General features: G+C 39.7%; 1 protein-coding gene across 6 annotated transcripts in view; it reads left to right on the forward strand.

The window, feature by feature from the left end:
* Positions 1–18,832, forward strand: part of KCNMA1 (potassium calcium-activated channel subfamily M alpha 1) — a gene marked incomplete at both ends in the record, with an annotated part of 673,962 nt that overhangs the window by 448,689 nt on the left and 206,441 nt on the right. For all 6 annotated transcript variants that reach the window (XM_084245122.1, XM_084245124.1, XM_084245123.1 and 3 more), the window contains 2 exons: positions 11,409–11,484; positions 17,160–17,235. In XM_084245122.1, the coding sequence (XP_084101248.1) occupies positions 11,409–11,484; positions 17,160–17,235 (152 nt within the window). The remainder of the gene's footprint in view (positions 1–11,408; positions 11,485–17,159; positions 17,236–18,832) is intronic.

Here is an 18,832-nt window from a genome sequence, read left to right on the forward strand (position 1 = left end):
ACATTCCAGTAAAGAATGGAGGGAAGACCCTGGATTGAAAATGAGCTGGGGGTGATCAAGAAGCAGAGGGGTGTGAGCATGGGGGCTGGAGATGAAATGCATGGACTAAATCATATACAATTTTCTCAAGCAAGGCAAGAAATCAGAATTTATATTTAGTGAGATCGAAGCCATCTGAGGGCTTTTACTTGGGTGTGATGTGATCTGATTGATGATCGAAAAAAATCATGCTGATTTCTGGAGAGTGGGTCATGGGGCATGGTGGATTAAGGGCACAAAATGAAGACGGAAGACCAGCTTGGAGGCACTTGGGCAAGACAGAAGTAACAATGACTTGGACCATGTTCTGGCAGTGGTGAGGGAAAGGACAAGTTATTTCAAATGTATTTAAGAGGCAAAATCATTAAGACTTGCTTGCTTACTTTAAAAAAAATATTTTTCTATTTTCCTCCCCCATTCATATAGCAGGCTCAAAGTGAGAGTGTGATCCCTGTGCCTTTAGTGTCTAAAACAGTGAGTGACTTGTGAGGTGCAGACCACTCACTGCACATGGGTGGCATGAATGAATGAGTGAATGAATGAATGGGTGACATCCCACTTATAGTATCAACTGATATCTAGTATCTGTCAGACAGGAAGCAGGACTTTTCGGGATAAGGTAGGGAACAAAAAGTCTGAACAATTACCAAAAGAAAGATTTGAAAAGGTCAGACAAGAAGCACTGTTTATAGAACACAAGTGCTGAGGAGGAACGAAATCCCTGGGGCGTTTGAGAGCAAGAAAGTCAGCCTGCTTCCTCCAGCAGGGAAGAAGATTCATGCTGTGCTGGGCCTGAGAAGGACATGGCCGAGCAGCACTGAGCTGGGGATGGGAGGTGGGATCCGATGATGACAGCAGGGTGGAGGGGAACACCTTAGGGAAACCTCTGTGTGCTGTGTCTGTCCCCTCTTCCCCTGGTAGCTCCTGTACTTGGTTTGAGCTCTCATGATGCAAGGTCAGATGACTATGACCTTGTCAGACACCACAGAGATAATTACCTTCAGGACTTATGTTAGGGAGCAGGGATTGGAAATGACAGAGGTGGATTTGAACCTTTCAGCTTTTTGGATTTAAAGATTAAGGAATTAAAGGGAAATGGAAAGTAGTAAATTGGAAAACTTTGGCTGGCTTTCTACCGCAGGCTGGGAGAGATTTGCTTTTGTGCTTTCTCAGTGTTGTGTTCTAATGGAAACTTGCTTGTAAGAATCTCCCAAATCCTTTCTGTCCTGGGATAAAGGGAACCCTGAACAGTGAAGGACTTATCACTTACCTGCCTCTCTCTCCCTCAGTATAACAGTTATGGTTGCATCTGAGAAAGAGGCTCTAAATTCCTCAATCCTGTCTAGTGGCTGGGTGCTGAAATTTTATGGCATGAGTTCTTCCGGTGATCCTTAGCTGGCTTTTCAGGTCCTGGGTGCCAAGTTTGACCCTCTGAAAGGACAATAAAGGCTGGAGACCTCCCTGTCTGAAGTCACTGGCTTCAAGTCATTGGATCTTTGATAGGGGCACAGGGGCCATAGCCGAAGACCCGCACTCAGTCCTGACTTTATAACAACGGCAAACAAAAGCAATGCATAAAAATAGAAATTTTAATTTAAACATAGAAAGTCTTTAAAACTCGAGAAAATTAAGTGTAAAATTCCTACCTCTGTCACACATTCACTCTCATCCTTTTATATTTTTCTTTTAGCTTTTGTTTTTCATACGCCTATTGTTTTTATAGTTTTATTATAAGGGAATATGCTTTGTATCCTACATGTTTTACTTCAGTGTTTCCAACTGCTTATATTTTTAAATTGTGATAATAAAACTATACCAAATTCACCATCCTAAACTTTTTTAAAAATATATTTTTTTTATTGGGGAAATACTGTTTTCCAGCATTGTGATATAGAGGTAAAGGATCTATAGGTAAAGGATCTCTCCTTCATGTTACCCATTTTTAAGTGTGCAGTTCAGTAATGTTAAGTATATTCATATAATTGTGGTACATTTTCATCTTTGAAGACCGATATTCTAAGTGGGATGTCACCCACACCCGTTACACAGATCCCCCAAAATCCCACTCCTCAGCCGCTGGAAATCACCACTTATTTTTCATATTCTACTTCTTTTACTTACCACTAGGTAGACAACAAGCATTTTCCTTAATGTTATGTTATTTTTCCAGTTTGTATAATGCCTCAAAAGAAGGACTACATTTTTAGGTATTCAGTGTCTTCCCTATTGTTCATTTTTAAGGAATAAACTTGCAATAATCATCTTAATTCTGTAGCATTTTTCCATATTTTGTTGTATTTTCTTAGACTGTATTTCTGGAAATGGAATATGTTTGATTCATAATACAAGATTATTTTCTGAAAATGTACCAATTTATAGCGCCACCATCAAATTATAAAACTATCGCATTAGAGTTATTGGTAGTATACAAAACTCAAATATATTGTTAGTTAAGTGGAATAAAGTCAGTGTTACTGCTTTTTTGTTTAATTTGCATTTCTTTTATTTCAACCAAGTGTAATAATTTCTAATGACTGTTTACTAGTCATATTTCCTAGTGTCTGCTTTTGGTTACCCATTTATAAATGAGCAATATAGTATTTTATATACATGCTTTTGACAATAAAGAATTCACCCTTATTATGTCACATCTGATTAAATTAGTTTCAGTAGGTTATCATCTTATCTTTGTGTTTTTTGACATGTAGAATTTTGATATTTTTATGGTAGCTGATCTGATTTTTTTTATTCCTTTTATATCTCGGCTTAGAAATTCTCTTCAGAGGGCTAATATATAATTAGTTTTCTTCATTTTCTCTGCAGCTTATTTTTGTATATTTGACTTTAATTCACCTCAAATTCATTTCAATTATGGTATAAAGTGACTCTTTAAATTGATCCCCATTGTCAACCAATTGTTCCAGCATAATTGCATGTTGCTTGTCTTTCCTTTCATTTGTGATGGCTTCTTTATCTTACTTTAAATTCTTCCCTATATAGTATAGTTTGCCTATCCTTTTGTGATTTTTTATTTATCCAGTTGCTTTGTGGTTAGTGAGGCTCCTATGACTCCTGAATTTTGGGATTTGATGAAAATTATTGTTTCCTACCGTATGATCAGTTTTTGTGAGAAAGAGTGTCATTACAGAATGTGTATTCTGACTTTCCTGAGTAATATCTACGTGTGTCTCTACTTGTCCATTCATTTAGGTAAATATATGACTATATCCCAAAGAATTAAATGTTACGTGAAATTCTATATTTGTGCTTATTTTGGGCTAATTTCTGAAAAATGAATTTTGGAGCCTCCCAAATGATGTGGCATTTTCAATCTTTGTTGTTTGATCCTTTTTTATCAGATTTTGTTTATATATCTCAAATGTGTGTTCTTAGATGTTGAAGTTTTTACACTGTTACATATTCCTGGTGCATTGCTCTTTTTATCAGTATGAGTTATTACTCTTTATTCCCATTCTACTTTTTCATGGTTAGCTGCCACTTGATTTGGTATCATTTTTGCATTGTTTGCTCCCTTTTTTGTCAGCCTTTTTTGGGGGTCCACATTTTCTAGCCTTTAATTTCTAATTTTCCTTTGGATTTTGTTATTAATGTATCTCTTACAAGCACACACCTCTGGAATATGCCATTGCTGTTTTTATCCTATCTGAGAGTCTATCTTTTAATAGAAGAATTTAACCTTTAAGGCTTTGTTGTGATTACTAATACATACTATATGCTAGTATAAGAGCCATTGCAATTGAGTTTTCTAATTAATATGCTTCTTGTTTCTTTTACACATTTTTTCCTCTTTAAGTCAAGTTCCTTGGTTCTTCGCCCCCTCCCCCCACAAGATTTGAAATTTATAATTCAAAGTATATTCTTGAGTTTTTGATATACATACTTAAACTTTTCTGATATATATGCTTTTTTGCTATACATGCTAACTTGCCCAGAACAAGATAAGAACTTCAGCACACCTTTCTAACTACCCCGCCCTCTCTCCTATGAACCCCCTAAGTTACATTATCTAGAGATTTTCATTTTACAACATTGTTATTATTCATTATCTTTGATAATATTTAGTCAACACAAAACCTAATCAGATACCTTTACTCTTCCACTTTGCTTCTTGTAGCTCATTTACTTTTTGAATTTACTTTTCTTCTAGCATGCTAAGTATATCTGCCTTGGTTTAAAATAATTTTTCCTGGGAATTATGAAGATATATTCCCTTTGGTTTTTTTTGACATCCAATGCAGCAAGGAGAATTGTGATAATAATTTGATTCTTACTCCTTTGTAGGGTTTATATCTTCACACTGATATTCTCAAGTGTCACCGTGATATATGTAGATTTAGGTGTCTACAAATTTAACCTGCTACACACTTCATATACCTCTCCAATCTGGAGGATGCAGGTCATCTTTTTGGTCTGGGGAACATTATTCTAATATTTTAAATATTTTTCTACTTTTGATTGTTTTATTTTTGACTTCTAGAAACTCAATTACATAGATGCTATAAATTCTACACTATTCTGCCAGATCTCTTCACTTTTATTTTTCACCTTTCATTGTTTTGTCCCTTTGTTTGAAGAGACCTCTGTTTCAGCTAGCTCGGCCCTCTAGTTTACAGGTAGCTATGTCCTCAATTTAGTTGACCTCTTCGTGTTTTGATATTGAAAATTTTAATTTCTAAGATGTCTAGTTGATTGCTGTTGAGTTGATGTATTTGCTCTCAAACATTTGTTTTTCAAGATGCTTTTTCCAAAGTCACTTCATTAATAGTTATCCTCAAGTTCCAATTTGCTAGAGTTTGTGTTTCTCTAAGGAAAGCTTGACTTTGCTGAAATGTTTGGTAATTCTTGCTTTTTATACTCTTCTCTGGATTTCTGTCAGCCTTCCTTGATTTTCTGTTGGCCTATCTGTGAGTGCAGTCTTTGCTTATTGCAACTTCCTGGGTAATGCTGGGTGTGCAGTAGAGTATTCTTGGTCTAATAGCTTGTCTTGCAGCTGTGGAGAAACCTCTTTCTTCTAGGTTACCAGTTCCCTCAGGATATAGCTTTCACAGCAAAAACCTACATTTTTGGCCTCTGGTACCCCAGGTACCCAGCGCCACTGTCCAAGTCTCCCCCTTCCCAGTGTCAGGCACCTCTTTTCATGTTTTGAAGAATATTTTCTTCTTCACTGTGACCTCCCTACTCTACTTCCTCAACCAACCTCAGTCTTTGTGGATTTCTATGTTGAAATTTATTAACCTAAGGCATATTCTGTGGTCATTGTGTAGTAAATATTTGCTGTATTTATTATAAAATTGAGAATTTAGGTTTCTCAGCTCTACCAGGTCAACTCAAACAGAATATCCACTTTTCTACTAACATGCTATGGTTTTCTCCTATGTGCTACAGTCTCTTCTTCCTTTTTATTCCTTGTGGGATTATTTCAGAGAGATTTTGAGGGGACCCAGGGATAACCTATGCTGTTCAATCTGCTGTGCTTAATCAGACTGCTCTGTTTTAATCCCTTGAAGAATTATACTTGCTGGTTAATGTAGAATCTTCACATCTCTAATCGCAGTGGGCTTATTTTGCTTCTGTGCTTTGAGAATCAGTTTTTGGTACCAGGGTTATATTTATTTTATAAAACAGCTTTAGTAGCTTTCCATCTTTCTTTTTACTATGAGATAGTTTAAATTTCAATCAAATGTAGACGTCTTAAAGAATTTAATAATAAATTACATGGGTGCCAAGTCTTTGAGAGGAAGTTATCGACAACATTTTAAATTTATAGCTCAGTTATTATTCTATAGTGGTTCTTTTTTAATTGCATCAGTTTCCAAAGTACATTTTTTTTTTCAGCTCTTCCCCTCTCACTGAGGTTCTCTGTTTTATTTTTATATAATTGTGTATGAAATTTTTTCTGTTAGTTTCTTTATTGGATCAACCAGTACTTTATTTTGTTTTATTATTGTTATTCTTTGTCCTCACAAAAGGATCTGGAACTTTCAATATTTATTGATTTTATGACTTTTATATTATAAACACTAAAGTAGAAATTACCTTCTAGTGTTGTTAAGAATACTATTTCTCTAAGTTCTTAAAGTGAGTGCATTATTTTATAATTTGTCTCTTATTATACTATTGATTTTTTTCTAATTTATAGTTAACTAGTATAACATTTAAAATTAATTTAACATAAGTAGAGAGGTTTGTTGGTCTTAGATTAATCAAATGATTGCTCAGACAAATAAAAGGAAATTAACACTGGGGAAAAAATAACGCTTGGTCTAACTGGCACATTATTAACCAAGATAGCTGAGTAAGTTTAAGGTTAGAAGAAGAAAAGATACCCTAATCCGCTGAATCTATTAGCACACATCTGAAGGTTACCCAGGGACCCCAAACTGTTAAGAAGTGCATGTTCTCTTGGGATCCAGCCACCCATGCACACAAAGGCAAGGGAAGCACACTTTTCCTGTGAAAGATCTTTAACACAATCAGCGTGTATTGTGAGAGAAGAAAGGATATTCCTAATAATAGTTTCCCAGTAAAACTCCCCAAATTACCTATCCCCTCATGAGCAAATGCCCAGCCAAACAGGTGGGCCTGAATTGGGGCCATGGAGACCTGAAAGCTTGTTAGAAGTCTAAAGCACTTTCTGGTGGGGGATGGCAGCAAATGTTTTTGTACATTATTTGTACTGTCTTAGAGAACTGAGACAAAAAGAGGATATCACATCAAAATAACGGCTGCCATTATCAGCCTCCCCATGTCTCTCGCTCATGTCTCTCTTACAAGCCTCCCCAAGTCCCTCTATGCAAGGCAAAGCTGGAAAAACAAGAGCCCCAGAGCCTACCTGCTTTCCATGTTATAGCTTTACCTGGCCAGTCAGCTCTGTCCCTAGTTCCCAGTAGCTCCCTGCTTAGCAAGTCCAGTTTGTGGCACACTCTGGCTTTTACTCCAAGGCAGCTGTATATAAGTGGGTGAGGGGAAAACAGTGCCTGTTCAATGCTCTTCATTGTTCTTCTCATTTTCATGGAGATGACTTTAACTATTTCCCAACTTGGCTGCACATTGGAATCATTTGGGAAGTTTTTTTAAAAAATTGCAATGCCCAGGTTGTACCCTAGACCAATTATATAAGAATGGTGATGGAGACAGGCATCAGTCTTATTTTTAAATTCTCAGGTGATTGGAATGGCAGACAAATCTGGGAGAATCACTGCAGCCTGATTTTCTTAAACTATGTTCTCTCACCAAGAACACTGACCTCATCTTTGAGCTGGTTGGAAATGCAGCATTTCAGGCCCCATGTCAGATCCCCTGAGTCAGAATCTGAATGTTAACAAATCCTAGCTGATTGTACTCACATAATTTGAATGGCAGGCCTCCAAAACAAAATTGGCAAAACAGACCTATTTATTTGAATAAAATTTAACTGGAATACTGTCACACCCATGCTTATTCATTTGCATGTAGCATTTTCAACAGAGCTGGGTAATTGTGACTGAATCTAAAAAATAAACTCTTTTCAAAATAAAGAAAAAAGTTTTTAATGCTTTTCAACCTTGATGCCTCATTAGAATCACCTCAGAACTCGGCTCATTAAGTCAGAATAGGGAAAAAGTGAGACCCAGGTATCCATCATTCTTAATGCTTCCCAGGTGATTAAATGTGCAGTCAAGGTTCAGAACCACTGCCCTAAAAGTACAAAGAGAAAATGTAGCTTCTTTTAAAAAGGCCTGTTTTTATGTTGGAGGTGGCCATTTTGAATATTAAAGAAAAAGAGCAGCAATGATGGGAAAATTGAGATATCTGACCATTAAACAAACTTTTGGATTCAAAGGGAAAGCAAAAACACCTGAGGCAAAATTTTAGATTTTAGATTGAAGATTAAAAGAATGACAAACTGTGTGAGATAATATAGTCCATTTAATGTCCTAATTTATGTAAGAGTTCAACTAAATAAATGTGAGAGGAATACAGGTAATCTGGCAAAGACCACTATAAGGAACTTTTAAGAAGAAAAATAAAATTAATAAGTAAATGAAGACATAATTAACTATTAACAAAGAAAAGCAAAAGCAAAGAAAGAGTGATGAGCTCCTGTTGGGGGTTGGGGCCCTTCAAATTTGGATTCTTACTTTTCCTCCTTCCTTCTTTCCCTCCCTCCCTTCCTTTTCCTTTCTCCCTCCATTCCTTCCTCACGACAACTGCCTTGGGGTTGTGGACCAAAGTGCAAACTGTGAGGAGAGTTTGGCCAGATGATCACAGTGTTTGGAATTGGAACTGACCGGCCAAAGTCTGTCCAGGGCAGTAGTGACAAATTTGGGGCTTTGCGGAATTAGACAAATTGAGTTGAAACCTTGCACAGTTGCTTTGAAACTGTGTGCTGGAACACTATCTAGGCTGCTTATGCTTAGATCCTTACTTCTGTTGTATGGATTAAATAAGATATAGTTAAAGGTTATGGCACATAGGAGAAGTAAATTAAAAATAATAGAAGATCTATCATAATAGATTTTTTTAAAAGATTTATTTATTTATTTATTTATTTATACAAGAACTGGAATACAGGCCAGATGCATGGGAAAGTGAGAGGATTCACCAGAGACAGAGCGGGGAATAGAACAGGCAGACTGATAAAATATACTGCTGAGGGGAGCAGTGGGCACGGCAGGAGAGGTCTGCCATGCCATGTGGGACCCTCGCTGGCTGGGATCGAACTGGCACTGCAGAGGCTGCGGAGAGCTTCACAGTGCAGTGCTCAACCACCTGCACCACCAGGGGAGCCCCTCTATCATAATAGATTTATATCACTGTCAGCATCATCACTTCACCAATTATTTAAAACAATAATAACAGTATATGTACACTGTTATTATTATTATTACACTCACACCAGGGGTGTGAGTGTGTGTGTGTGTGTGTATGTGTGTATCCTTTATATATTAGTGATCTTATTGAGAGCATGCTCAGAGCTAGATCAGCTGTTTACCTCTAGTGAGAGTGTAAGACCTTGTGGCCTGCTGCATTGATTTTTCCTACCTTTATTTTTCCATCTCAATTAAAAGAAAAACTTTTATTTTATTACAGTTTTGTGAGTCACTTTAAAATGTGGCAAGCTACAAACAAACAAGCAAAAAGACAGATGCAAATAACATGACTTCAAGACAAAAGTTTGGATTATTTGTATTCTACTTTTGTTTTGAACCAATAGTAGTGTTTGTTAAAACTACACTTTTCAGCTTCTTGCCCAATTCTATTTTAATAAGATTTGTGAACTTTGAAACTGTTTTGAACAAATAATATATTTTCTAAGAAGTTGAACATTTAAAGTTTTTTTTTTGTTGTTGTTGTTGTTATTGCTGGTATTGCCTTTACAATTGAACCTCTACATGGCTGGGTATAAAAATCTTGTCAGGTTGTTTGTCCTACTATTTTGAGTATTTCCCAATTGTCATTAAACACTTACTGTCATATAATATGATTGAGTTGCATTAAAGTATCCTCACTTGGCCACTTTATTATTATTTTTTCACTTATTTTTAATAAGTGAAAATAAGTGAAGGAGAAAACATCAGATACTTCTCAGCACTGGTATCCAAGAGCTGGTCATTCTTTTCACCTTTCAATTTTATCATATCTTGAAAATTCATTCCTTTTATGTTCTGGTCAATACTTGTCATCAATGTTTTTGAACAGTCGTTTGCAACACATTTGATTCATAGGTTGGATCTCTGTGATCTCCACTCTATTTCTATTTTCTTAAATTTCACCTTATTTTCTCCCTTTTCTTATTTTCTCCACTTTCTGAGATTACTTCTCGATTTTGTACTCTATATCAACTGTGGCTTTCAGCAGCACTGTCAGCCTTTCATCAGTTTGGTTAGGACTGTATCTTGGCTCCTGAGCCTTTTCATTTCATGAACATCCCTTCTTATCTGTGCACAATCTTATTTAATAAAAGCAGTATAAATATCATTTAGAAGAGTAGATGGATGTTTTATATATATATATATATATATATATATATATATATATATATATATAAAACCCTGTTCCTGAAGGTAAATCCTTTTCAGATGAGAAATTTTCTTTTTTCCCCTCTCATGCAATGTGATTTCCTCTCATGGGTTTTAAGTTGGTTTTTCCTTGTTGTCTTGAACAAGGAGGAATCTCATTGGCCCCAAAGAGAAGCCCCCAAGAGAAGCTGTTAAGGGGAGAGCTTCCAGTCTGATACATCCTGTGGTCCCTAGTGACTCCCCACTGCTTCTGCTCACTTCTGTGCATTGGACATCATCCTCCCCTTAGGGCCTCATATTTGGAGATAGAATCAAGTCTTGCCCCTTGTTGAACTGCCTGTTCAAATAACCTAGCCCACCCTTGCTTTTTAGCACAGTGCTTGGCACTTGGGGATACTTAATAAAATACTTTCTGAAAATATCCAAAAGTAAAGGCCTTCGGGAGATGGTAGAATATTGGAAGTGTCTCAAAGTTCTGGTAATCAGTATTTTGTCAGCAATTCTCCTGCCTGATGACCAAGTAGTAAAGCCCTCTGACTGATTCAGAATGTTCTTAACTCATGAATTTAATATTAACAGAAATATATTTTGCCTTGGGCTCTTAAGACAGAAATAATTTGTATTTTCTTTAACCCTTATTTGTGTCTTCCTTCCACCTCCTCCTCTCTTTTCTGCCATCTAGAAACTGGCTCTTTTCCATTCAAGAGAGGTAGCTGATTTAGAAAGGACAAACATTTATCTTAGCACCTAGTAAAAGTGGAATTACATAAATTTTGAATCCTGAAGTTATGGGGTGTGATATCTTACTGATCTGATTTTTTTTTTTTGATTGGGAGAAAAATGTAAAACCTTGTAGAAAACAGATAACATTGTGGGCTAACTCTTCATTTTATAAGGACTAAAGGTAAAAATTAAAAACAAAATCCAGCAAAGACATAAGGTCATCTGACTTGTTCTTGATTTTCTCTTAGCACAAAGGTTACCCTGAGCTATTTCCAGTGGTTTTTAAAGACAAAATCTTTTCAGATGACTGGGTAACTTAGAAAATGGCCTCAGTCAGAGAAGGGCAAATAAGCATCCTCATTAAGCTGGGCTCTTTGACTGAAATTTCCTCTACAGGGGCTTCTAGAGAGACCCCCCCCCCTTTAATGAAAGTCAGATTACTGGCTGAGATTAAACCAGTCAAGAATCAGAATGGAGGACAGTATCCAAGGTACCCAGTGGTTCAATCATTGGCATGGACCCGTCCGTCTCCCTTCCACCCTGGCAGCTATAGTCAAGTGACAGAGGGGGAGCACTGGAACCACGTGTTGGAAGTAATGTGTTTCTGTTTCACTTCTCTTCCAGGTTTGAGATTTTTAAGAGCTCTCAGACTGATACAGTTTTCAGAAATTTTGCAGTTTCTGAATATCCTTAAAACAAGGTAAGATGTTTGTTCTCGTATTTTTTTCTTCCTTCCTGTCCCCACTGCCAAGTTGTAAATATCAGGTGTGTTTGCTTTTGCCACAATAAAGTTTAGAGTCCTGTTATTCACAGAGTGATCTATCACAGAGATCTGGAAGAAGCGTAGGGTAGGCAAGGCTGGAGACTGGCTGGCCAGGAGACACAGCTGTGCAGGTGGGGCAGTAGACAGCTTGCAGGGACCTTGATGGGTTATGGAAAATAAGCTCAGCCTTCACAGGAAGAAATGCACAGGGATGAGAGAAGGATCTGCTCATCGATTGGGAAGTCCTTGCTTCCAGGTTCTAAATGGTGCATTTATTACATCACTAAATAAGAAATTGAACCCGGCCATAAAGGCAATAGAAGCAGGGCTCTTTGAGAGGCAATCACAAACCTCACGCGGCAAACAGAAATCATTTCATTTCAAAGTACATTTTAGATGTTCACTTTATAAGCAGTGTAGCCCCTGGGGCTTGCTCTGTGAATTGCCTTTTGGGGAATATCTAAAAATCTCCCTCCAATGCTCCAGGACTACTTCTGTTAACTGTTTTATGATCTGGAAAACTTGACTGGGCCAGGAGGAAAAATCTCCCTGAGATTTCTCTTCTGATGACCTGTAGTTCACAGAGCTGGCCTCCACTTAGGGCTGCCTTGATGAATAAACTAATAAAAGAGCTTAGACGCACTACAATGTAGAGTAAGTACAGGCCATAAATTTCTTTTATAGGAAATTACACTTTAAGAAGCTCACTCCTAATGTTCCACTTCCTCTTTGTTTGGTCTTCACATGTTGGATAAATGATTAAAAACAGGACACCTCTGTGTTTTGTGATTTTTAATTAATACACTTGCATTGGGGTGGGGGTAGGGGACTAGGGTTCAGCACCATTTCCCCAGGGACTAAGGCTGAGACCTGCCTTTCCAGGCCTGTCATGTCCAACATACCTCTAGCCTTGACTTTCCTCTTTGGGTTTTAGTGTGTTTATTTTGGTTTGATTTAATTCTAAGTCTTTGTGATGTAAGGTAAATTCACTCTCTGCAGATACAAAGATGTCAGCTCACTTTACCACAATAAATGTAATTTGGAAAGAAAAGAAAATGAGCATCTAATACCATAGATGCTTATAGTATATCCCAACACCCTGGCCTGTACTTTCTTTATCTGGAAGTCAGAATTTATTGGTTCTCTATTTAATAGTATTTAATGTGGACAGCTCCACAGCGCTCCGCCTAACCCGCTGTGCCACCAGGGAGACCCTTCATATTAGTCTTAAGATTAAAATTATCAACAAGCAGCAATCCCCAGTGTTTACCTATATTGTCTTTGGTCCACAGGACTGTATTTTGGGGTAGCATCAGTGGGTGCCAATGCTAAGCACTGGGGCTGTCTTTAAGGGACACTTTTTTTTTTTAATGGGGCCTTGTACACGCTCTACATGGGCTAGTTGCCTGTCTCTCTTTTCTTTTGTTGTGCCTCATTTTGATTCTTTGACACCACCATTTAAGGTGTCACTACTCTGGAGAATGACATGAGAGAGCTGTGCTCTCGCCCTCTTTCTGTTCCATGTGAACTCCTTCTTATTTGGGAGAATGATAAGCCATTTGAATAAAAGATCTTTTTTAGAATGAAGGGAGAAAGAGACAAGGAAGGAGAGAGAAAGAGAGAGAGAGACAGGAAGAAAGGAGGAAGGATGGATTAAGAGGGCAGTCAGAAAACCCAGAGCAACAGCCATTCCCCAAGCAAAGGGTCTAAAATGCTCCATCTCCTGAAAACTGTCTGCTAAGGGGGCACTGGGAGACTCTGTGTCACTGAGGCTTTGGCAGTCCCAGAATTGCCTTGCAAACTAGCACACTCCTAGGCCATAGGACACTTAATTTATTGTCAGGGCAAAGTAAAGATTCTATTTAAAGGCTCTCATTCCACATTTCATTTAATGCGGCAAATAGTGATGGTTAAAACACCCTTGACTTGGTGCCATTGATTCAACCATTCATCATAGTGTGGTCCAGGCCAGTCCACTTTCAGGGGTGGTTATTTTACCTCCATCCAGCAAAGTCAACAATAAAAATAAGACAATGGCACCTGGCTAGCCAGAAACAGATGGATTGTGGATCACGCAGGAATTTTTGGGAAAAAAAAAAAGAAAATTCCCTAATGTTTCCTCTAGTAATCAAAGTGCACTATGCCTATTGTAAATATGACAGCAACACATAAAGGTTGAAAGGGTAAAGTAAGATTCCCCAACACCAGTGGTTGACGTAACTGCCTTCTTACATCATAGCATTCCAGGGCATGGATGCACCATCATTTATTTAAACTATATATAAAGGCATTTTGAGGTCATGGATTTGAGCCGAGAGCAAGAGAGAGTTGTGGAAGGTTTTGAGCAGGAGAGGAATGTAGTCAGATTTGCATTTTAGAAAGATGCTTCATTCCCCCCGCCCCCCATCGTATAGAGAGTGGGTTTGTAGACCATAGACCATGAGGCCAGTCGCTGTTGTCCAAGAGCAGGAGTTCAGGAGTGGATCTAGAAGCGCAGGTCAGGTTGAGAAGAGGAGGGGTCTAGAGACATTGAAGGGGAACAATTTACAGAACTTGATTTCCTTTGACTTGGTGCCATTGATTCAACCATTCATCATAGTGTGGTCCAGGCCAGTCCACTTTCAGGGGTGGTTATTTTACCTCCATCCAGCAAAGTCAACAATAAAAATAAGACAATGGCACCTGGCTAGCCAGAAACAGAGGGAGATGTGGACAGTGAGACATCTGTGCTTCTCTGTGGACAGTGGGGGGCATTTTCTGTATTTACCAAACTTGTCTGATTCAGCACACCAGGGACAAAGCTTACAGCTATAATCTCAAAAAGAGACAAAGGGTCTCCCAGTAGCTACAGAATCCTGGGAAAGGTCTCTTATCTACAGCAACAAAAAGGCCTTCATTTTATCCACTAATATGAATTTCTTTTTTCTTTTTTTCTTTTTTATTTTTATATAGAAGAATTGGGGTGTAGGCCAGAGGGGTGAGGGTGAGAGTATTCACCAGAGACAGAGTGGGGAACACAATAGTCAGATCCACTGAAATACACTGCTGAGGGGAGCAGCAGTGAGACAGGAGAGGTCTGCTGCACCATATGTGGGTCACCTCACTGGCTGGGATCAAGCTCAGGCCTTAGGGTGGTAGCCCTGAGACTTAACCCTTAGGCCACCAGGGAGGACCCCTAATGTGCATTTCTTTCATGACCAAGGACAGCTCAGGGGATGCAAACCTATTAATGATCATGGGAAACATGAGAATGGTTTTCTTTAGATGAGTTCAGTTTTTATAAGATTACACACCATCCTTCCCTCAAGGCACGGGAAGGATCTAGAATCTAAATGCTGCCAATCCTGTAGCCACCGGAAGCTTTATGTCGGTCTCAGCCCCCTTGGTTTGACTGTTACTGTCCCTGGTGGCTTTTGCGATGCAAGCACATGACCCTGTCCCTGCTACCTCTCCCTCCTTCCTCAGAGCCCAGGGCCACCTGGTGAGGTGCGATTTTCAGACTATGGAGAAAGTGCACCAAGAGTTAATTTTGCATCGTCTGCACAGAGCTTTTAGATGATGGCCTGACGGCAGAGTTTAATTTGGAAAGCAAATTTCTAATACTAGGAAATCTGTAATGATGCCATAAAAATAATCAGATTTTAGTGCGGAATATGGACCCTTTCAGCAGCAATGATTAAATGTTCTACACACAGCAAGAGCTCCCTGAAGCACTATTAATATCACCATGACAATCATTTAGAGATTAATAATCACCCTATTTAGGCCATTTTTCCAAAGCACCAAGAGGCTCAGAGACTCCAATAGTTTGAATGTCTCAGGAGGGCTCACGCAGTTATTGGCGGCATATTTTGTTGAGGCTCCAAGGATCTGGGAGTCTGCGTGAATCCAGTTGCTACTCTGATATCCTCTGAGAAAATGAACAGTACAATCTTCCCTGACGTCTCCCACTTGGCCATGTATTCCTCATCTGTTTCTCACTCTCCAATGTTCGTGCGCACCTTAATGGACTTAGCAGCTAGATGCAGGGAGGTGTTTGCTCTGTTTGCCTGCCCACTGGGGAACTAGTTGGGGATGGCCAGTGGTGGGATCTTTCTGTGACAGGATGGAAGGAGGGCATTTGAATAGAACATTTTTAGTTTACTGGGAGCCTTTGGGTAGGGAAGTGACCTGCTGATGGCAGCAGGCTGGGGAGTTGCACAGGGTGAGGTTTCATAGCAAGATCACCGAGCAGGAGAGCAGTTCATTCAGTGTGTAGTCATAGTGGCCCTACTATGTGCCTGGGACTCCTGCTCCCTGGATACAGACAGGCAAGACCCCTGTGTTTCAGGGCACTTAAAATGTGGTGAGTTCCAGTTGATCTGCTCAGGGAACACCAGTGGTGCGGAAATTATTCAGTATAGGTTGTCAGGGAACAGGATATTCAAGTGGTTCCTGACTCTCACTCTGCAAATGGCCTATTAATTACAAAGGGAAACAGGAGCCTCTTAGCAACCAGATCTGGTGTTCTCACCATAACCAAGTGACTAGACCTCGTGTAATTGGGTTGGGACTTCCTGATGTGATACATCGCCAGCAGGTGTTCTTCCCAGAAGTATTTAAAGAGGATCTGTTCTTGGGGAGAAATTGGAGAGAGCCAGAATATGGGACATTCTACTAGCCTAGTGTCCTGGGTATACAGAAAATTAAATGTTGTTAAAAGGAAACCAAAAAATGACAGGAGAGAACTGGCAAACTGCATTATAGCCCGTGGGCCATTTCAGCCCATTTCCTGTTTTTGTAAAAATAAAGTTTTATTAGAATACAGCCACACTCCTTCCTGCTTTTATGCTACTGCTGCAGAATTGAGTAGTTGCCACAGAGAGATTCTGACCTGCAAACTCTAAATTATTATCTGCCCCTTTGGAGAAAAAAAATTTCCTGACCTCTTGATTGAAGCAACATAATAACCAAATACAATATATGAAACTTGATTCATTTCTGGATCAGGGTAAAGAAGGAAAAACATTAATAACTCTAATTTGGGGCCCAAGAAATTTAAATATGGACTGCCTATGAGAGGGTGTTATTGAATTTATGTTGTTTTTCATAGGCAAAACAATTGTGATTGTGTCATGCTCTGTGTCACTGGCTACTCTGGAGTATCTGGGAGGCTATGACTTACTTGTAAATTGTTCAGTGACAAAGGTGGGGTAAGCAGGAGAGGAAGGAGGTGAGGAGAGAGGGAAAGAGAAGAGGGGGAAAAGAGAGAGAGAAAGAATAGAGATAAAGCAAGAAGCACTGGGACACTGTGTTAATTGTCCAGAGTAGGTGAAGAATTTTCTTTTCACTGCTCCTTAAAAGAGATTCAAAATAAAAGTTAAAGAAATGTTAAAAATATATTAGAGGGTTCAATTTAGGGACCACTTTTGGTACCCCATGTTCACAGTCCGTTAAGCTCTGAGGCTGTAGCCTGGCCAGTTTATGTGACCCCTGGTATTCCCTGAAGATGCTGAAAACGTTGGGGTGTTAGAGGTGAGTTGGCTCAAGGAGGCACTGTCACTCTGGGAGGAAGACCCTTCAGGGGCCTCTTTTGTAACATGGAGGTTTTGCTCCTTCTTTCTTTCCCACAGTAATTCCATCAAGCTGGTGAATCTGCTCTCCATATTTATCAGCACATGGCTCACAGCAGCTGGGTTCATCCATTTGGTAAGTATCCTTGAAGACACTTGAGCTCTGCCTCTTCTGGATCAAGTCCTCTCTGAGTCATTTTATTACCTGAAATTTCACTCTATGGAGAGAAACTTCAGCCCACTGTAAAATGTAGGAAAATGAGAAGCAACTGCACAAATATTGGGGTTTCCAACCCTTTTACCTTAAACTAATTCCAAATAGTGAGTAATAGTCACATTATTAACCTGCATTTTCCAGCTCACAGGTGTTCCTGTAGGAGCTTTAGATTTTTTTCCATTCTCTCTGCTATAACCCCAAAGAGCCACAAGATGGCAGTGCTTCCTCAGCAAATGCCTGAAAATGTCTGAAAACAAGGTTGGACGTTTGACCCACATCTCTTAGTAAACAACAAATTCAGATCCCTCAGTTTCTCTCCATTTCCCCCTTACAAAAAGCCACATTTAATTCCTTTGCCTGATTACTTGTCAAGTTACTTCATATCTCAAAAATGTTAATTCTTTTAAATTGATGACTCTTTGAAAGCCTTGGATTATTAAGTCAAGCTGTTCTCCACCTCTCCCAGGCAGACTGGGAGCTCCCCTTTAGGGAGCACAACTATTGTGGGGAGTGTGTTTCATTCAGACACAAAATGTTACAGCAGAAGGAGTCACATCTGACTCTGAGACTGAAGGTGCCCTTCCTTTGCTGAGTCTGCCATAAGACATGGAGAGAAGATCTTACTTCCCTGCCACTTGGAATTAAGGATGTTATCATCCAAATAAGAAGCCAGGGATGGAAAGCAGCAAGGCACAGGAGGAGGGGCACTCCCAGCCACTAGATCTGATGGTTCCCCACCCCTTCCTTTATGCTGATGGAAATGCTGTCCTTCATCACCTCCTTGATAATCACCCCAATCCTCCTAGGTGCCAAATTCACAGGCATGGAGGGGTTACTTCTCTTCATTGGGCCCAATGATCCCACCTTAATATTTGTGAAGTGCTTGTGCTTCACTGGGAGGCCTCCATGAAATTGGCACGCTGGGGAGGAGGTTGCGCTGTGAGAGGCCAGGTCCCGGAACTTTCTTCAGAGACTGAGCTGGGGACACATGGCCCCCTACAGGCACTGCCAGTCACTGGTGTCATGGGGGTGGGATGCAGAGCAGAACTGGCTGGAGATCCAGCCCCCATCTCTCCCGAGTCTCTCTTAAGTATTTCTCTCCTGCCTACCTCCCATTTTGGTCAGCAGCTCAAATGTGTCCGGGCTAAGCAAAGTGTCTGGTGAAGCTGAAGCAGACATGGGCAAAGTACAACCTGGGGTGAGGCCCTCCAAGGCCCACCTTCCCCCCATGTGTAACTGTCACCTCTGGCTGATTTCATGCTACGAAGCAGGGTTGATTTGCAACAGAGATTGGATACTGTGTGGTCTGCAAAGCTGAATGCATTTGCTCTTTGGCCCTTTGCAGAGAAAGCTTGCTGCCCTTCACCTAAAGCATAAGCACAGATTGTCGCTCCATGCTGGCTTCTCCTGCTCCCAGGGACATGCCTGCTTTCTGTGGGGCAGAGCCATTGCTGGCCTTCCACAGTCAGACTCTGCGGGGATGCCGTTTGTGTTCAGGTGTAAGATCCAAAGAAAC

This window comes from Talpa europaea (assembly GCF_964194135.1).
Source record: "Talpa europaea genome assembly, chromosome: 10".
NCBI classification, from domain to species: Eukaryota; Metazoa; Chordata; class Mammalia; order Eulipotyphla; family Talpidae; genus Talpa; species Talpa europaea.